The sequence below is a fragment of the Lutra lutra genome, chromosome 15, assembly GCF_902655055.1.
Source record: "Lutra lutra chromosome 15, mLutLut1.2, whole genome shotgun sequence".
In the NCBI taxonomy this organism is placed as follows: Eukaryota; Metazoa; Chordata; class Mammalia; order Carnivora; family Mustelidae; genus Lutra; species Lutra lutra.
Genome location: NC_062292.1, coordinates 28540674 through 28558751, shown reverse-complemented (window position 1 = coordinate 28558751; position 18078 = coordinate 28540674). Strand labels below are relative to the sequence as shown.

The following is an 18078-nucleotide window of genomic DNA, read 5'->3' as shown; positions in this document are numbered from 1 at the left end:
AATCCTATTAGATGTCAAGACCTAAGAATAATCCTATGTGGCAGAAGGTTCCATCCTCTTGGCCTGCGCTCCAGACTGAGTCATTTTTTTTTTTTTTTTAAGGAAAGGTAGCATGTGTTCACAGCTGAATAGCCTCATTAGTCTGTTTCCTGCCTGCAGGGTTTTGGGAGTCCAGCAGACTTTTTCCCTTTTTTTTTTCTTTTAAGATTTTATTTATCTATTTGAGAGAAAGAGAGAGAGCACAATCAGGGGGAGTGGCGGAGGGAGAAGGAGAAGCAGACTCCCCACTGAGTAGGGAGCCTGATGACACGATGCGGGGCTCCATCCCAGGACCCTAAGATCATAACCTAAGCCAAAGCCAGATGCTTAACCAACTGAGCCAGCCAGGCACCCCAAACAGCCTTTTTACTTTTTGTTTTCTCATTCCCTTTGTTCAAACTGACAATGCTCCTACTGGTATAACATCCTCAAAAACCTTGTGAGTCTCCCTGCAAGACAAAGAGACTCATTACGTTAAACAACAGGCTCCTCCATGGGTCCTTCTTAGATAATCTTATTTCTATTTCTGGCTTCTGCTAAGATGGCTGAGGGAAGCCATGAGTAACACACCCAATCTCTTCAGCACCCACAAAACACTGTTCAGCCACATCCTTGCTTTTCCTCCAGAGAACACTTTCCTAACAGTGAATCTCCTAATTTTAGCACTTTTGCTACCTGGATAGGCTGAGAATTTCCCAAGTCATCAAGTCCCATTTCTCTTTTACGTAACAGTTTTTTTTCCTCAGTATATCTTTCCCCTCTCACATTTTACTATAAGCAACAAGAAGAAACCAGGTCATGCCTTCAACACTTTGTTTGGAAATCCCTTTAGCGAAACGTCCAAGTTCCCCACTTACAAATTCTGCTTTTGATATACGGACAGGACACAATTCAGCCAAGCTTTCTGCCATGTTTGTCTTTCCTCCATTTTCCAATAACATGAGCCCTAACCAGCAGCAGCTCTACTGTCTGTGTTTCTATCAACAGTCTGCTCAAGGCAATCTAAGCTTTTTCTATTTTGCACCTCAAAATTCTTCTATCTACTCACTACCCAATTCCAAAGCTGCTTCCATGTTTTTAGATATTTTTTATAGCTGTACCTTAATTCCAGGTACCAAAATCTGTCTTAGTTTTCCATGGCTGCTATAATAAATTATCACAGACTTGATGGCTTAAGACACAATGTATTGGGGCCCCTGGGTGGCTCAGTGGGTTAAAGCCTCTGCCTTCGGCTCAGGTCATGATCTCAGGGTCCTGGGATCGAGCCCCGCATCAGGCTCTCTGCTCGCAGGAGCCTGCTTCCCCCTCTCTCTCTTCCTGCCTGCCTCTCTGCCCACTTCTGGTCTCTATCTGTCAAATAAATAAATAAAATCTTAAAAAAAAAAAAAGACACAATGTATTCTTTTACATTTCTGGGTGCCAGAAGTCTGAATTGACTTCACTGGACTAAAGTCAAGCACAGACAGGGCTCACTCCTTCTAAAGGCCTGAGGGGGGAAAACTATTCCTTGTCTTTTTCAGCTTCTAGTAATTTTCTGTTTTCCTTAGATTGTGGTCCCTCCCAACACCTTCAAAGTACATCATGCCATTCTCTGCTTCCAGTCACATCACCTTCTCCTCTTCATGTCAAACATCTATTTCCTTCTTTTAAGGACACTTGTGATTACATTTAGGGTCCACCTGGAAAATCCAGGATAATCTCTCAATCCAAAATCCTTAATCATATCTGTGAAGTCCATTTTGCCCTATAACATTCACGGACTCCAGTTAATGACCTGGATATATTTGGGGGCCATTATCCAGCCTACCATGATCATCATACAGTCTCATGAAAGTCCATATGGGAGTTTTTGAGAGATTTAAAAAAATCACTATACAGAGAACGATGGAAACACGATAGGGGGACTATAGGCTCATCTTGTCCCACAAACACAAGTAGATAATGATCATCCTAAATTTCCCAGAAATGAACCTGAACAAATTCTACAACTAAAGTGAGAGAGGAAGACACACAGAAGAGGAAGAAGAAGAAGAGGAAGAGGAAGAAGAAGAAGAAAAGAAGAAAGGAGATGATGAAGAAGGAAGAGGGGGAGGAGGGGGAGAGGGAGGAGGCAGCAGAGACCTAAACAAAGTGTCAAGATGGAAGAATTCAGACCATAATAAAGACTAAGATAAGTTTATGGATAGAGATCTAAATGAAACAAATATAAGTAATGTGCCTGATGGAGAATTTAAGGCATCATAAGGATACTCTCTGAATTTGAGAAAAGAATGGAAGACTTCAGGGAGACCCACACATTAGACCCATCTAATAATAGAGTTAAAAAGAATCTGTCAGAAATGAAATTGCAATAACTGAGATTAGAAATGGGCTTGAGGCAATGAACACCAGGCTGGAAGAAAAGGAAGAATGAATTAGCAATACAGACGACAAAATAATGGAAAATAAGGAAGCTGGACAAAAGAGATAATGAATTATGGAACATGAGAATAGACTTAGGGAACTGAGTGACTTCATCAAAAGTAATAACATTTGTATTATAGGAGTCCCAGAAGAAGAAGAGAGAAAATGGGGCAGGAAATTTATTTGAAGAAATAATAGCAAAAAAATTCCCTAATCTCGGGAAGGAAACAAATACCCAGATCCAAGAGACACAAAGAACTCCCATCAAAATCAACCAAAGCAGGCCAACACCAAAAATACTGTAACTAAATTTGCAAAATATAGTGATGAAGAAAAAAATATTAAAAGCAGCAAGACATAAGAAGTCCTTAACTTACAAGAGAAGACCCATAAGGCTGGCTGCAGATTTCTCAAGAAAAACATGGCAAGCCAGAAGGGAGTGACATAACATATTCAAAGTGCTGAATGGGAAAAATCTGTAGCCAAGAATATTCTACCCAGCAAGGCCATCATTCAGAAGAGAAGGAGAGAACAAGAGTTTCCCAGACAAACAAAAACTAAACCAGCCCTGCAAGAAATATTAAAAGGGACTCCCTGAGTAGAAAGGAAAGACCAAAAGTGACAAAGACAAGAAAGGAACAGAGAACACTTCCAGAAACAATGACAAAACAAGTAATAAAATGGCACTAAGTACATATCTATCAATAATTATTCTGGGTGTAAATGGACTAAATGTTCAAATCAAAAAACACAAAGTAAAAAACAAACAAGACATTTATATGCTGCTTACATGAGACTCATTTTTTACCTGCAGATTGAAAGTGAAGGGATAGAGAACCATTTATCATGCTACTGGATGTCAAAAGAACACCAGAGTAGCAATACTTTTACAGGAAAACTAGACTTTAAAATGAAGACTGTAACAGAGATAAAGAAGGGCATTATATCATAATAAATGGGATAATCCAACAAGAAGATCTAATAATTATAAATATTTATGCATCCAGTATGGGAGCACTCAAATACATTAAATAATAAAGAAACATAAAGGAACTAATTGATAATAATACAATAATAGTAGGGGACTTTAAGACCCCATTTATATCAATGCATACATCATCTAAACAGAAAATCAACAAGGAAATAATGGCTTTGAAGGACACACTGGACCACATGGACTTAACAAAAATATTCAGAACATTCCATCCTAACCAGCAGAGTACATATTCTTTTCAAGTGTACATGGGATGGTCTCCAGACCAGATCGCATACTAAGTCACAAATCAGGCCTCAACAAGTACAAAAAGACTGAGATCATACCATCCATATTTTCTGACCACAATGTTATGAAATTTGAAGTCAACCACAAAAAAAAAAAATTGAAAAGTCCACAAATATATGGACCTTAAACAACATGCTACTAAATAATGAATGTGTCAAACAGGAAATCAATAAGAAATAAAAAAATACATAAAAACAAATGAAGATGAAAACAAAATGGTCCAAAAGGTTTGGGATGCAGCAAAAGTGGTCACAAGAGGGAAGTATATAGCAATATAGGCCTACCTTAAGAGGCAAGAAAAATCTCAAATAAACAACCTAAACTTACACCTAAAGGATAGAAAGGACAAGAAAAAGAGCTCAAAGCCAACAGAAGAAAGGAAATAATAAAGATTAGAAATAAATGATATAGAAACTAAAAAAAACAATGGAAAGATCAATGAAACCAGGAGCTGGTTCTTTGAAAGAATTAACTAACTTGATAAGCCCCTAGCCACACTTATCAAAAAGAAAAGAAAAAGGACCCAAATAAAATCAAGCACAAGAGAGGAGAAACAACAACTAACACCACAGAAATACAAACAATCATAAGAGAAGATTATGAAAAACTATGTGCCAACAAACTGGACAGCCTAGAAGAATGGACAAATTCCTAGAAACTTATAAACTACCAAAACTGAAACAGGAAGAAATAGAAAACTTGAACAGACTGATAACCAGCAAAGAAACTGAATCAATAATAAAAATCAATAATAAAAATCTCCCAACAAACCAAAGTCCAGGGCCAGACGGCTTCACAGACAAATTCTACCAAATATTTAAAGAAAAGTTAACATCTATTCTTCTCAAACTATTACAAAGAACAGTTTTGAAATTCATTCTATGAGGCCAGCAATACCCTGATACCAAAACCAGAAAAAGACTCCCCTAAAAAGAAAACTACAGGCCAATATCCCTGATGAACATGGATGCAAAAATTCTCAACAGCAAACTGAACCCAACAGTACATTAAAAGAATCACTCACCAATCATGGCCTCATAGAATGATTTTGGATATTTTTCTTCCTTTTCTATTTTTTGGAATAGTTTGAGAAGAATATGTATTAGCTGTTCTTTAAATATTTGGTGGAATCATCTGTGAATAAAGGAAGTGGGGTTTATTCCTGGGCTGCAAGCATGGTTCAATATTTGCATATCAATCAATGTGATACACCACATTAATAAAAGAAAGGATAAGAACCATATGACCCTTTCAGTAGATGCAGAAAAACTATTTGACAAAGTACAACATTCATTCATGACAAAAATTCTCAACAAAGTAGGGTTAGAAAGAACAAATGTCAGTGTAATAAAGTCCATATATGAAAAACCCACAACTAATATTATTCTGAATGGGGAAAAAAAAACAGAGCTTTTCTTCCATGGTCATGAACAAGACAGGGATGTCTACTCTCACCACTGTTATTTAACATAATACTGGAAATGCTAGCCACAGCAATCAGACAACAAAAAGAAATGAAAGGTACCCAAATTGGCACAAAAGAAGCCAAACTTTCACTATTTGCAGATGATGTAATACTCTATATAGAAAACCCAAAAGACTGCACCAAAAATCTGTAGGACTGATACACAAAATCTGTAAAGTCACGGGTTACAAAAACAACATACAGAAATCTGTTGCATTTCTATATACCAATAATGAAGAACCAGAAAGACAAATTAAGACATCGATCCCATTTACAATTATATTAAAAACCATAAAATATCTAGGAATAAACCTAACCTAAGAGGTGAAAGAGCAGTGCTCTGAAAACTATAAAACACTGATGAAAGAGATGAATATGAAAAACAAAGAAATGGGAAAACATTCCATGCTTATGGATTAGAAGAACAAATATTGTTAAAATTTCTATGCTACTCAAAGTGATCTACATATTTAATGTAATCCCTACCAATAGTATTTTTCACAGAGCTAGAACAAATAATCCTAAAATTTGTATAAAACCACAAAAGACCCCACATAGCCAAAGCAACCTTGAAAAAGAAAAGCAAAGCTGGAGGCATCACAATTCTGGAGTTCAGGTTATATTACAAAGTTGTAGTGATCAAAACAGTATGGTACCGGCATAAAAACAGACACATAGATCAATGGAACAGAATAGAGAGCCCAGAAATGAACCCACAACTATAGGGTTAATTTATCTTCAATAGGGGCGCCTGGGTGGCTCAGCGGGTTAAAGCCTCTACCTTCGGCTCAGGTCATGATCCCAGGATCCTGGGATCGAGCCCCACATGGGGCTCTCTGCTCGGCAGGGAGCCTGCAGCCTGCTTCCTCCTCTCTCTCTGCCTGCCTCTCTGCCTACTTGTTGTCTCTGTCTGTCAAATAAATAAATAAAATCTTTAAAAAAAATTTATCTTCAATAAAGCAGAAATTAATAGCCAATAGAAAAGAGTCTCTTCAACCAATGCTGTTGGGAAAACTGGACAGCAACATGCAAAAGAATGAAACTGAGCCACTTTCTTACACCATACTCAAAAATAACTTCAAAATAACTGTCACCTAAATGTGAGATAGGAAACTACTAAAATTCTAGCAGAGAACACAGGCAGTAACCTCTTTGACATCAGCCACAGCAAATTCTTTCTAGATATGTCTCTGGAGGCAAGGAAAACAAGAGCAAAAACAAAGGATTGGGACTTCATCAAAATAAAAAGCTTCTGTGGGGGAACCTGGGTGGCTCAGTGGGTTAAAGCCTCTGCCTTTGGCTCAAGTCATGATCCCGGGGTCCTGGGGTCGAGCCCCGCACTGGGCTCTCTGCTCGGCAGGGAGCCTGCTTCCCCCTCTCTCTCTGCCTGCCTCTCTGCCTACTTGTGATCTCTGTCTGTCAAACAAATAAATAAAATCCTTAAAAAAATAAAATAAAATAAAATAAAATAAAAAGCTTCTGCACAGAGAAGGAAACAAACTAAAAATCAACCTGTGGAATGGGGGACAATAATTGCAAATTACATCTCTGATAAAGGGATAGTATCCAACATATATAAAGAACCTATACAACTCAGCACTCAAAAAACAAATAATCCAATGAAAAAATGGGTAAAAGACACGGAGAGACATTTTTTCTAAAGAAGATATCCAGCTGGCCAACAGACACATGAAAAGATGTTCCACATCACTCATCATCAGGGAAATACAAATCAAAACTACACTGAGGTATCACCTCACACCTGTCAGAATGGCTAAAATAAAAAAACACAAGAAACAACAGGTGTTGATGAGGGTGTGGAGAAAGGGGAGCCCTCTTGCACTGCTGGTGGGAAGGCAAACCAGGGCAGCCACCGGGGCAAGTATGGAGAATCCTCAAAGAGTCAAAACTAGAACCACTCTACAATTCAGCAATTGCAGCGCTATGTGTTTACCCAAAGAATACAACAACACTAATTCAAAGGATATGTGCGCCCTGATGTTTATAGCAGCACTATCTACAACAGCCAGACTACAGAAAGAGCCCAAGTGTCCATCAACTGAAGGACATCTATACTGATGTGGTATATATATAAAATGGAATATTACCTAACCTTAAAAAAGAATGCAATCTTGCCATTTGCAAGGATGTGGATGGAGCTAGAGAGTATTATGCTAAGCAAAATAAGTCAATCAGAAAAAGATAAATACCATATGATATTGCTCCTATGAGGAATTTAAGAAAAAAAAAAAGGAGTAAAGGGGAAAAAAGGGGGGGGCACACCAAGAAACAGACTCAACTATAGAGAACAAACTGATGGTTATGGGGGGGGACTGGGTGAAATAGGTGATGGGGATTGGGGAGGGCACTTGTCGTGATGAGCACTGGGTGTTGCGTGGAGGTGTTGAATCACTAAATTGTATATCTGAAACTAATATTACACTGTATGGTAACTAACTGGAATTGAAATAGAAACTCAAAAAAATTTACTGTAATACTCAACTGTGTCAACTCTACTACCTAACAAACTCTTAAGCTTCATTTGTCTATCTGTAAAGTGGACATAATAAGAGAGGTCAAATTCAGACCCATGTCTGGAATAGTTTTTTGGGGTTTTGTTTGTTTGTTTCTTCAGTAGGCTCCGTGCTGGGCTCAACACAGGGCTTGAATGCATGACCCTGAGATCAAGACCCGAGCCAAGATCAAGAGTTGGACAGTCAATGGACTGAGCCACCCAGGTGCTCCAGGAATTGTATTAATATACAGGGACCAATTAACTAGTATCCTTGCTTTCAGCCCTTCACAGCTTCAAACTCATCATTCATGCTACAAGCAAAATTAATTCCCTAAACTGGAATCCAAGGTCTAGGTTTTGGCTACACTATTTGGGTAACTTGGAGTCAGTGGTAGTTCCAGAATTCCAATACAGGATGGAGCAATTAGAAGACAGGACTAAAGAACTTGTCATGAAACTGCATTTGTATAATAAATGCACTGATTTTACCAAGAGCATGTGTTTATTTGGGGTGGTTTGGTAGAGAAAGGAGCATCCTCTTAATACCACCTGTGTAAGACATTCAGGCTGCTATGGCATCACTGGCTGGGTAGATTATAAACAACAGAAATTCATTTCTCAAAGTTCTGGAGACTGAGAAATCCAAGATCAAAGCACCAACATGGCTGCCGTCTGATGAGAGCCCTCTTCCTTCGTAGCTGGCACCTTCTCACTATGCCTTCATGTGGTGGAGGGGGCCAGGGAGCTCTGTGGGAACGCTTACAAGGCACTAATCTTACTCGTGAGGGTTCCACCTAAAACTATTACACTGGGCATTAGCATCCAACATATGAGTTGGGGGTGGGGGAGACACAAACATTTAGACCACAGTAATACCTCTAAGTTTTGTCTATAAAAGGGAAGTATTATAGTACAGTCCTCACAGAATTGTCAAAAGAACTAAACAAAGTGTACTATGATGCATGCAAGTGTCTTGGCGCAGTGCCTGGGACAGAGTAAAGCACCGGGTAAGTTTATTATGATGTCACTCCTGTCCTCAAAACTCTCTAAATGACCCCCTACAGACTACTGAATAAAACACAGATCCCTCCAACACCCATCTAGCCAAAAACTACCTGTCTAGCTTCATCCCTTCCAGCATTCATCCAGAGAGTTTAACCATTATTTACAGAGCAATATCCCCGCCTGCCAACCTCACTCTCAGTTCTTCAGGTCTCTGCTCAGACATTTGCCTATCAGAGAGGCCTTTCCTGCTCGCCCTCTCTAAGGGAACGCACACTCACTCATTCCCTTACTGGCGACTTCATAACCCCCTTGCTGCTCTACTTTTCTTGAAAGCACTCCATAGATTTATAGATTTTGACATAAATTTCTGGGTCTTCCTCCTGGAAAGTAAACATCAGGAACATAAAGATTCTGTTTTGTGCCAAGTTGTACATATATTCTCAGGTCCTGGAAGAGTATTTAGCACATAGAGGTACTCGATAAATATTATATGAATGTTGACATAGAATTTATTATGTTTCCTCAACCTAAGATGCCCTCTCGACATTGCCATCTTCCAAAATTTTACTCATTTTTAAAAAAGATTTTATTTATTTATTTTACAGACAGATATTACAAGTAGGCAGAGAGACAGGCAGAGGGTGAGGGGGAAGCAGGCTCCCCACTGAGCAGAGAGCCTGATCCCAGGACCCTGAGAACATGACCTGAGTCGAAGGCAGAGGCTTAACCCACTGAGCCACCCAGGCACCCCCAAAATTCTATTCATTCTTCAAAGCTGACTCAAATACTCTTCTGTGAAACTTCTGATTCTCCCAAGTAGAGCTCATTGCTCTCTCAACCATTACATGATTATAATTTGAGTTAGCTCTCATTTTAGTCTGTCTTATAATTTTTCTGATCTTATTTTTTGCTTCTATCTCTAGACTGTAAGCTTTTTAAAGGCAGGATCTATGTCATATCTTATCATACTCCATGCCAAATTCCCCACCCCTCACTCACTATCAGACAGTACCACATTGCCGCCATAGGGACATAATTTAAAAGAGGGTTGGAACTCAATTTTTGCTTAGCTATTTGAAGGGAAGAGTGAAAAAACAGAGTGGAAAAAAAAAAAAAAAACAGAAGCAGATGCTAAATTGTGTGGAAGGGTATGGCTCTAGCAACTTTTTAAGGAGATATAAAACTGCCATACCTCAGAAGGCTTGGAAGAGATATAAGTAAATTATTTGCATGAAAATCTGTTAATGTGATTACAGAAGTTATTAGCAAGCAAAAATTAGGAAAGTTTTCATTTTCAGGAAAGGGAAAAAATCTAAAACAATCCGATGAAAAGCAAGGAAAAACATCCCTAAGAAACCCAGTAGGGAAGTTGAGCTAGCTCAGTTGGTGGAGCATGTAACTCTTAATCTTGGGGTTGTGAGTTCAAGTCCCATGCTGGGTGTAGAGATTACTTAAAAATACAATCTTAGGGGGCGCCTGGGTGGCTCAGTGGGTTAAAGCCTCTGCCTTCGGCTCAGGTCATGATCTCAGGGTCCTGGGATCGAGCCCCGCATCGGGCTCTCTGCTCAGCGGGGAGCCTGCTTCCTCCTCTCTCTCTGCCTGCCTCTCTGCCAACTTGTGATCTCTGTCTGTCAAATAAATAAAGAAAATCTTTAAAAAAAAAAATACAATCTTAGAAAGAAAGAAAGAAACCCAGTAATTGGCTGGATTGCGCCTTTTCGTTCTCATGTGGTCCTTTATGACATCACTGAATCTAACTGAATCACTATGGCTGATGATGTTATAATGGTCATCAGTGTATATTATGCTGATGATGCTTCCAGTGGAGCACCATATTAACTGATCCCAGAGTGATTCTGCTCTGTGACCAATTTTTTGGCTGTAGATTTTTTTTTTCCCAATTAAGAAAGATGTCCATTCAAGGACCATCCCTAACTTTTTCTCTGTTGTTTATCTGCTTCCTTAGGGAGAGCTGCTGCATTTGTGATGGAACTATCTGGACAAAGGTTGGATGGGAGATTTTTCCAGAAGAAATGCATTATCTGAAAGTTAAGCCTTCTCCGTCTCACTGTCTACCTTACCCTCTGGACAAACTATGCTGCAGTTTTGCTAATATGGATCTATTTCAGGGTTCTTTACATCTCATTTATATTTTAGTACAAGCTCTCTTTTTAATACTGTCTGTTTTATCTGTGCATTACCTGTGGATGAAATGGAAAAAACACCAAAAAAAGGTGAATTAGTGATGCAAATAGTAATAGTTCTAAATACCGTAGACTTTAAAAAATAAGATTATCAGCTTCTTTGAGGGAACGTATCATGTCTTATTCCTCTTTGTAACATCTCCTTGCTCCCACCACTCACCCCCAAACATGTAGTACATTGTCTTGCACATACTTGGGGTTCAATAATGCGTACTGAATTAGAAAGTCTTTAAAATAATCTAGTTCATCCTCTCTCTTTCAAGTTACAAAATATATCAGGAAGATAATGAGCTACAATGAGTAGAATGGTTAAGAGATGAAGTTACCTGTTTGGGCCCATAGGTTAGTCACTCAATCTTTGCTGTCTTCACCCATAAATGAAGTGTCCGGACAAGGGATCTGTAAAGTCCCCTGCAGACCTACCTAAGAAAGCTAAGTATGTCAAAGTTGTCATGTATATTATTTTTTCTTTTTTAAATAGACTGCAAACTCATTTCTAAGGTAAGGATAATATTCTGGGAAATGGTGCTCTTAACCTAATTTCCCACTTTGCCAATGGAACTGTATTTTGGGGCAATCTTAAAAGCTCATTGACTGGGGCACCTGGGTGGCTCAATGGGTTGGGCCTCCGCCTTCGGCTCAGGTCGTGATTTCAGGGTCCTGGGATCGAGCCCCGCATCGGGCTCTCTGCTCAGCAGGAAGCCTGCTTCCCCCCCCCCAACCTGCCTCTCTGCCTATTTGTGAGCTCTCTTTCACTGTGTCAAATAAATAAAATCTTTTTTTTTTTAAAGTTCATTGACTTTCACAACAATTAGGTATTTATGACATTACTAGGATTTGATTGCATTATATGTTGATGCACGTTGATGATATGTTAGTAAAGGAAAATATTCTACTAATATTCAAGTAATTTCTTTCAGCAGAATGCTCTAACCATAAAAAGCACATATTAAATGCTTGCTGATCATGATAATCATCACTATAATCTTAGATGATATACAAAAGAGCATTTCTTCTGCGCTTACACACATTTCTTCTGCGCTTTCTTTTATAGTAACCTTTCTTTTGTATAGATAAATCATATGTAGTGTTTAGAGTTTAAGTGTACATATCCAGAAAACAAATGTAATTTGAATTACAGTAGGAAAAAAAATCTGTAATATGATCTGTCTGTCTTCTTTTAGCTAAAAAAACGAGCCTCCTCAGATACATTTGTCAAGGACCTGGAAAATCCGTCCATCTATGACATTGATCAAATACTCTGCCGGCTGGTGGCCACAACATCAATGATGACCAAGTACCTGAATCAGATGTCCCAGCATACTCCAGCTAAGAAAGTCAAGTACCGAAAACTGAAAAAGAGGAGTGAAGAAGGAGCCAGAGGATACTAGACCCATCTGTATGCCAATGTAGCCCAGTCCAACATGGAGGTTACATAAGAAATCTGTTGAAACAACTCATGCAAGGATAAAAATGGTTCTTTGAGAGCCTTTGTAATTTTTTTTGTCACATACTTTACTGAATCTTTCCAAAGAAGTATGGGTTGAAAAATTACTTTTGTTAAAAAGGCATCCATACTTACTAGAAAAAGATTGTATACAATTACTTCTTCATATTTGTGTTTTTTCCTTTTAGTGTATTAGATTATTAATCATTAACCAATATGTAGAATAGAATCTTGATTAAGTATTTCAATAAATCTGATTAAAAAATATTTGTGGGGTGCCTGCGTGATTCAATTGGTTAAGCGTCTCTTAATCTCAGCTCAGGTCTTGATCTCAGGGTCATGAGTTCAAGCCCCACATTGGGCTCCACCCTGGGTATGAAAAGCTACTTTAGGGGTGCCTGGGTGGCTCAGTGGGTTGAGCCGCTGCCTTCGGCTCAGGTCATGATCTCAGAGTCCTGGGATCGAGCCCCGCATCGGGCTCTCTGCTCAGCAGGGAGCCTGCTTCCTCCTCTCTCTCTGCCTGCCTCTCTGCCTGCTTGTGATCTCTCTGTCAAATAAATAAATAAAATCTTTAAAAAAAAAAGAAAGAAAAGAAAAGCTACTTTAAATTAATTAATTAGTTAGTTAGTGATTTTTTTTCTCACTTTCTTGAGTAGATTTTTTGGCCACACAGAGACTTTTAGGTTCCCATCTCAGATTGCTGAAATAGTATGGAAATATTAAGAAATAGGATAATTTTTTTAAGTATAAATTTTTTCATTTTCATTATGACAAGTGATTAAGTATCAACATTTTTAAAATTTCAGGCTTTGGTTGATAAGATACCTCAATTTTTAGAAAGTGTTCTGGGCTTTTGTTGATCAGCCACCTCAATTTTTATAAGTATGGTTACCATATTTTCCAAAAAAACTGGGAGACCTGAGACCAGGATAGAAGATTTTATTTAAAACATGTTGAAAAATGCCAGAAAAACATGCCAGCTCTGTAACATACCTCCCATCAATATAAGGGGGAGGGGAAAAAAAAACTTTTAAAACTTTTAAAAAACAATTCTCGAAACAGTAATATATAACTCTACAGTCTTTACAAGTAACAGAATAGTGCCTGCTCTGGGTTATTGTGGATTATTAAAAGTTTATGAGTCCACTTTCCAGACTTTCCTCCTTCCATTCTCCCTTAGCACAACCCTACTCTTGCATCTCCAAAAATGTCTCTTCCATCCTTTCAGAGTTCTGACCTGTCAACCAATTCCCTCTAAGAAAACACTGATATAAATTTCTTTTAATGAAAAGTGTCCAAAACTCAAAAATCCAAAGCAATTGATCTCTGATAGTGGAATTTTCAACAGTATGGAGGAGACCCTTTTTAGGGTAGGTATTGGAGTAGACAGGCTTTAACAGGATGCCTGGGGGCCAGCAAAGGGGGAGTTATGGCTAGCGATTGGGAAAGTAGAGACTTGTCCTGACAGCACTGCAATAGAAATGAAATGAAAACACGTTAGCCTGGCATTTCAGGGACTTATCTGGCTGTGATAACAGCAGTAGCATTTTTCAAGTGCTAATCACAGACCAGGTCTTGGGGGAAGTGCTTTGTATTGTCTCATTTCATTTCTCACAACAACCCCATGAAGAATTTAAGTACCTTGTCCAAGGTCACATAGGTTTCAAGATGGAGACACCAGTATTTGAACTTCAGCGAAATACCTATGTATTTTTGCTTTTATGATTCCACTTGTGCTGTAGCCCTCCTTTGCAAATTATGACTTGCTAATATTCTAGTAAGACAATCTCATCCCTGTCCCCCGATATGCACTCTCATTCCTAGCCCTCAGGGTGTGTTCATACCCTGTCCCCTTCTCATGTATTAAAATCCCACCCATTCTCCAAGGCCCAGCTCCAGTCCAACATGCTCCAACTTTACCTTCTCTGACCACCCCATAGCATGGACCATACCCTCTGCTGATTTTAACCCTTCTTGGTAGGCTTTCTGATGTTTTTATGTCTATAGCTTATCATCCCCCACCTAACAAATGTCCAGAGGGCAGGAACAACCAGGTGTACCTGCAACAATGCTATACTCGTAGTGGGCATTTAATAAATGCTTGCTGAAAGCACAAATGCAAGAGAACCATGCAAAATGAATGCCAGGAACTTCACAAATACTAGTTTTTTAACCAATGTGTGTATACATTCATAATTACACAGGTATTATCTCCCTAGAATCCCTAAGCTATGTTCTACATGGCTGTGGAAATGAATTAACCAAAAAAATCACTAAAACTCAAAATAACACATAGCTTTTTGACCTTTGATTGCAGCATTAACATACATGCAGAAAAGTGCAAAAATTGTAAATCTATAGCTCAATAAACTATCACAAATGAATACACCATGCACCAGATCAAGAAAAAGAACACTACATCCTAGAAATTCCCTTCCTTCCAGAAAGATAACTGCTATTCTGACTTCCAGCACTATAATTTTCCCTGGAAAGTCATTTTAAATTATTATAACTGTATCTACCTGGAAAGGCAATATGTGGTTCAAATACACCATTAAAAAAAGAAAAGGAATGGTCCACTCTGCCTAAGTCTCTCAGAAAATGGCCCTGAACATATAGCATACATATATCCTTATAAGAAATTATTGATGAAACTGTTAGAAATTAGTCAATCAACTAACTTCCAATATGTACAGTTTCTATTGAGTACAATGTTTGAGGTCAATAGCAAAATAGAAAAAAAAAAGACTTCACACACTATCAGCAGCCGTGATCACATGTACAAATAAAACTTGATAAAAGCTGAAAATGCTTGAAAAACAAGACAGAGGATCATAGGGGAAGGGAGGGGGAAAATGAAACAAGATGAAACCAGAGAGGGAGACAAACCATGTGAGACTCTTAATCTCAGGAAACAAACTGAGGGTTGTTGGAGTAGAGGGGGGTGGGAGGGATGGGGTCACTGGGTGATGGACATTGGGAGGGTATGTGCTATGGTGAGTGCTGTGAATTGTGTAAGACTGATGAATGACAGACCTGTACCCCTGAAACAAAGAACACATTGTATGTTAATTTTTTTTAAAAAGACCTATATCTTAAAAAAACAAAACAAAATAAAAAAAAGACGTGGTATATATACAATGGAATATTATTCAGCCATAAAAAAAGAATGAAATCTTGCCATTTGCAATGACACAGATGGAGCTAGGAAATATTATTCTAAGTGAAATAAGTCAGAGAAAGACAAATACCATATGACTTCACTCCTATGTGGAATTTAACAAATGAACAAAGGAAAAAAAAAAGAGAGAGAGAGAAAGAGAGACAAACCAAAAAACAGACTCTTAACTATAGAGAACAAACTGATGGTTGCCAGAGGGGTGGTGAGGGGGGAGATGGGTGAAACAGGTGGTGGGGATGAAGGTGTGCACTGGCTATCAACACCGGGTGTTGTATGGAAGTGTTGAATCACTATATTGTGCACCTGAAACTAATACGACATATTAACAATACTGGAATTAAAAATTTTTTTTAAAAGCTGAAAATGCTAACTGTCTCTTGATTTGTTGATGGTATAACCTATAACTCATAGGGGAAAAAATCCATCATTCAGTCCTTTTGCTACTGTCACCAGCTAGATCCCGAGAGCTGACCTTTACTACACACCTGCTTGTGCTCACTAACCTCTGTCCCTATTTTTCCTTGAGCACTTCTTTCCAGCTTATCTCTTAACTCAGGCAAATGGAAATGAAACTACCCCTTAGGCATAGCAACTACCCTGAGGCCTCCAACCAGCCCAGACCACCCAGACCAGTTTGAGCATAACCCACGTCTTGTGCCTGCACAGAAGGGCCATGGAGTGACCCCTAGAATAACCAACAACGATCTTTATCTCACTTTAATACTAAAATCTCCACCAGAGGAGGACACAAGCCTCGTTTACAAAACATACAATGTATGTACAGGCATGGTGCCTTAAGGCTCATGGGGGACCTGATACTCACCTGTACAAACAATGATGAGGATCCCCTTTCTAAATACCCTAGCCCTTAGTAAAAGGAGCCCATGTACCCTTGCTTGGGGAGTCATAGCTTTGGAAGTTGTTCTCTTCGATATTTGCTGCAAATAAAGTTTCGTTTATGGGACAACTCACCTGGGGTAGTTTCTATCTATGACTTAACAAGGCGTGAGAACTCGTGCTACTTTGGTTACACTACCTTGGGGCTTCCTTACCTGCCCAGTCCAGGAATTCCACACACTCCATCTGGGAATACCGAGCAGCAACATCTCGAGCTCTTTCTTCCCGGAAATTCAACGCTTCTATATCAACGTCCAACTCCACTAGTGCTTTCAAAGTTTCCAGACGGCCCCAGGCTGCAGCACAGTGTAAGAGTGTGTAACCTAACAAGAGAATGAAGATGGTCAGGTCAAATAGGCTACATTGTTTCAGGCTTGTTTTACTGAACAGAAGATCATAATGAAGATCAACTCTTGAACAATTACTGTGAGTGAGGCACTATTCTACATACTTTATACATAGTAAACTCATTCAGTTCATAAAAACCCTGAGGTCAGAACTATTATAATCCCCACTTCACAGATAAGGAAACTGAGGCCCAGAGAAGTTAAGAAGGAAACTGAGGTCCAGAAGCTTGCCCAAGGAATGCAGCCAGTGAATGATGGATGCAAGATACCAACGCAAGTAGCCTTAAGTCTGAGCTCTCCAACGCCTTTTAAAAAGGAAGACAGGGACGCCTGGGTGGCTCAGTTGGTTAAGCAGCTGCCTTCGGCTCAGGTCATGATCCCAGCGTCCTGGGATCGAGTCCCACATTGGGCTCCTTGCTTGGCGGGGAGCCTGCTTCTCCCTCTGCCTCTGCCTGCCATTCTGTCCGCCTGTGCTCGCTCTCTCTCCCTCTCTCTCTGACAAAAAAAAATAAATAAATAAATAAAAATAAAAATAAAAAATAAAAAGGAAGACAGCAACCTCCCCAGAAGTAATCTATTTTGGAACACAATTAGACCCACAACTCTAAGGGACTTTCAACAAACTCTAATTACATTGGCATTATTGTTAATGCAACCATATGAATTATGATCACTGTGTATGCCTTTGGTTTGAAAATTAATCATTTGAATTAAAACTGAAATCATGACCCACCAAATTAGAAAGTTGTTTTTTAGACTTGCCGTGGCAACTACTAGGAGGGTGACAAAAAGGGAGGCATAATTAAAATTTTTTCACACTGGTTTAAAACAATCAAGTCAAAACTTCTTTGTTTTAAGTTACCCACAGGATGTATTTATGACTCATTTAATTGGCCAAAGAGGCATGTACTTCTAATACAAAAAGAACTGAGCAAAAGAATGAACAGATGTGTTGACTCTATTATGTACCAGGCACTTTATGTACTACTACTTGATTCAACCCCTTCAAGAACCTCTGAGGTCTGTACTGTTAACCCCATTAAAAGACACAAAGGAAAGTGAAGGTCAGAGAGGTTATCCCTTGCCCAAGGCCACACTGGTAGTAAGTAGCCAAAGCAAAATTCAAACCCAGGTCTATTGCCAAATAAAGGGTTTATAAAGAGTAGGAAACAGTACTTAAATGCTTGCCACTGAGTAGAGTAGGGAAAAAGAGAATCGTGATTCCTCCACTTCCTCCCAGAAACCTCTTCTTAAAAAAAAAAAAAAAGAAAGAAAAAAAGAAAAAAAAAAGAA

General features: G+C 38.9%; 2 protein-coding genes across 3 annotated transcripts in view; one reads left to right on the top strand and one right to left on the bottom strand.

Annotated features, from left to right (window-relative positions):
• ANKRD45 (ankyrin repeat domain 45) overlaps positions 1-18078 on the bottom strand; it is a 50992-nt gene that overhangs the window by 11700 nt on the left and 21214 nt on the right. For both annotated transcript variants that reach the window (XM_047705570.1, XM_047705569.1), the window contains exon 3: positions 16594-16761. In XM_047705570.1, coding sequence (XP_047561526.1) covers positions 16594-16761 — 168 coding nt within the window. The remainder of the gene's footprint in view (positions 1-16593; positions 16762-18078) is intronic.
• On the top strand, positions 10511-12616 carry TEX50 (testis expressed 50). Its single transcript, XM_047705571.1, has 2 exons — positions 10511-10943; positions 12098-12616. Exons 1-2 carry the CDS (start codon positions 10620-10622, stop codon positions 12302-12304), a joined length of 531 nt encoding a protein of 176 aa, XP_047561527.1. The 5' UTR covers positions 10511-10619; the 3' UTR covers positions 12305-12616.

Coding starts and splice junctions, on each gene's coding strand:
- TEX50 (XM_047705571.1), top strand. CDS start 10,620: ATGTCCATTCAAGGACCATCCCTAACTTTTTCTCTGTTGTTTATCTGC. Junction 10,944..12,097: donor GGAAAAAACACCAAAAAAAG/GTGAATTAGTGA, acceptor GTCTTCTTTTAG/CTAAAAAAACGAGCCTCCTC.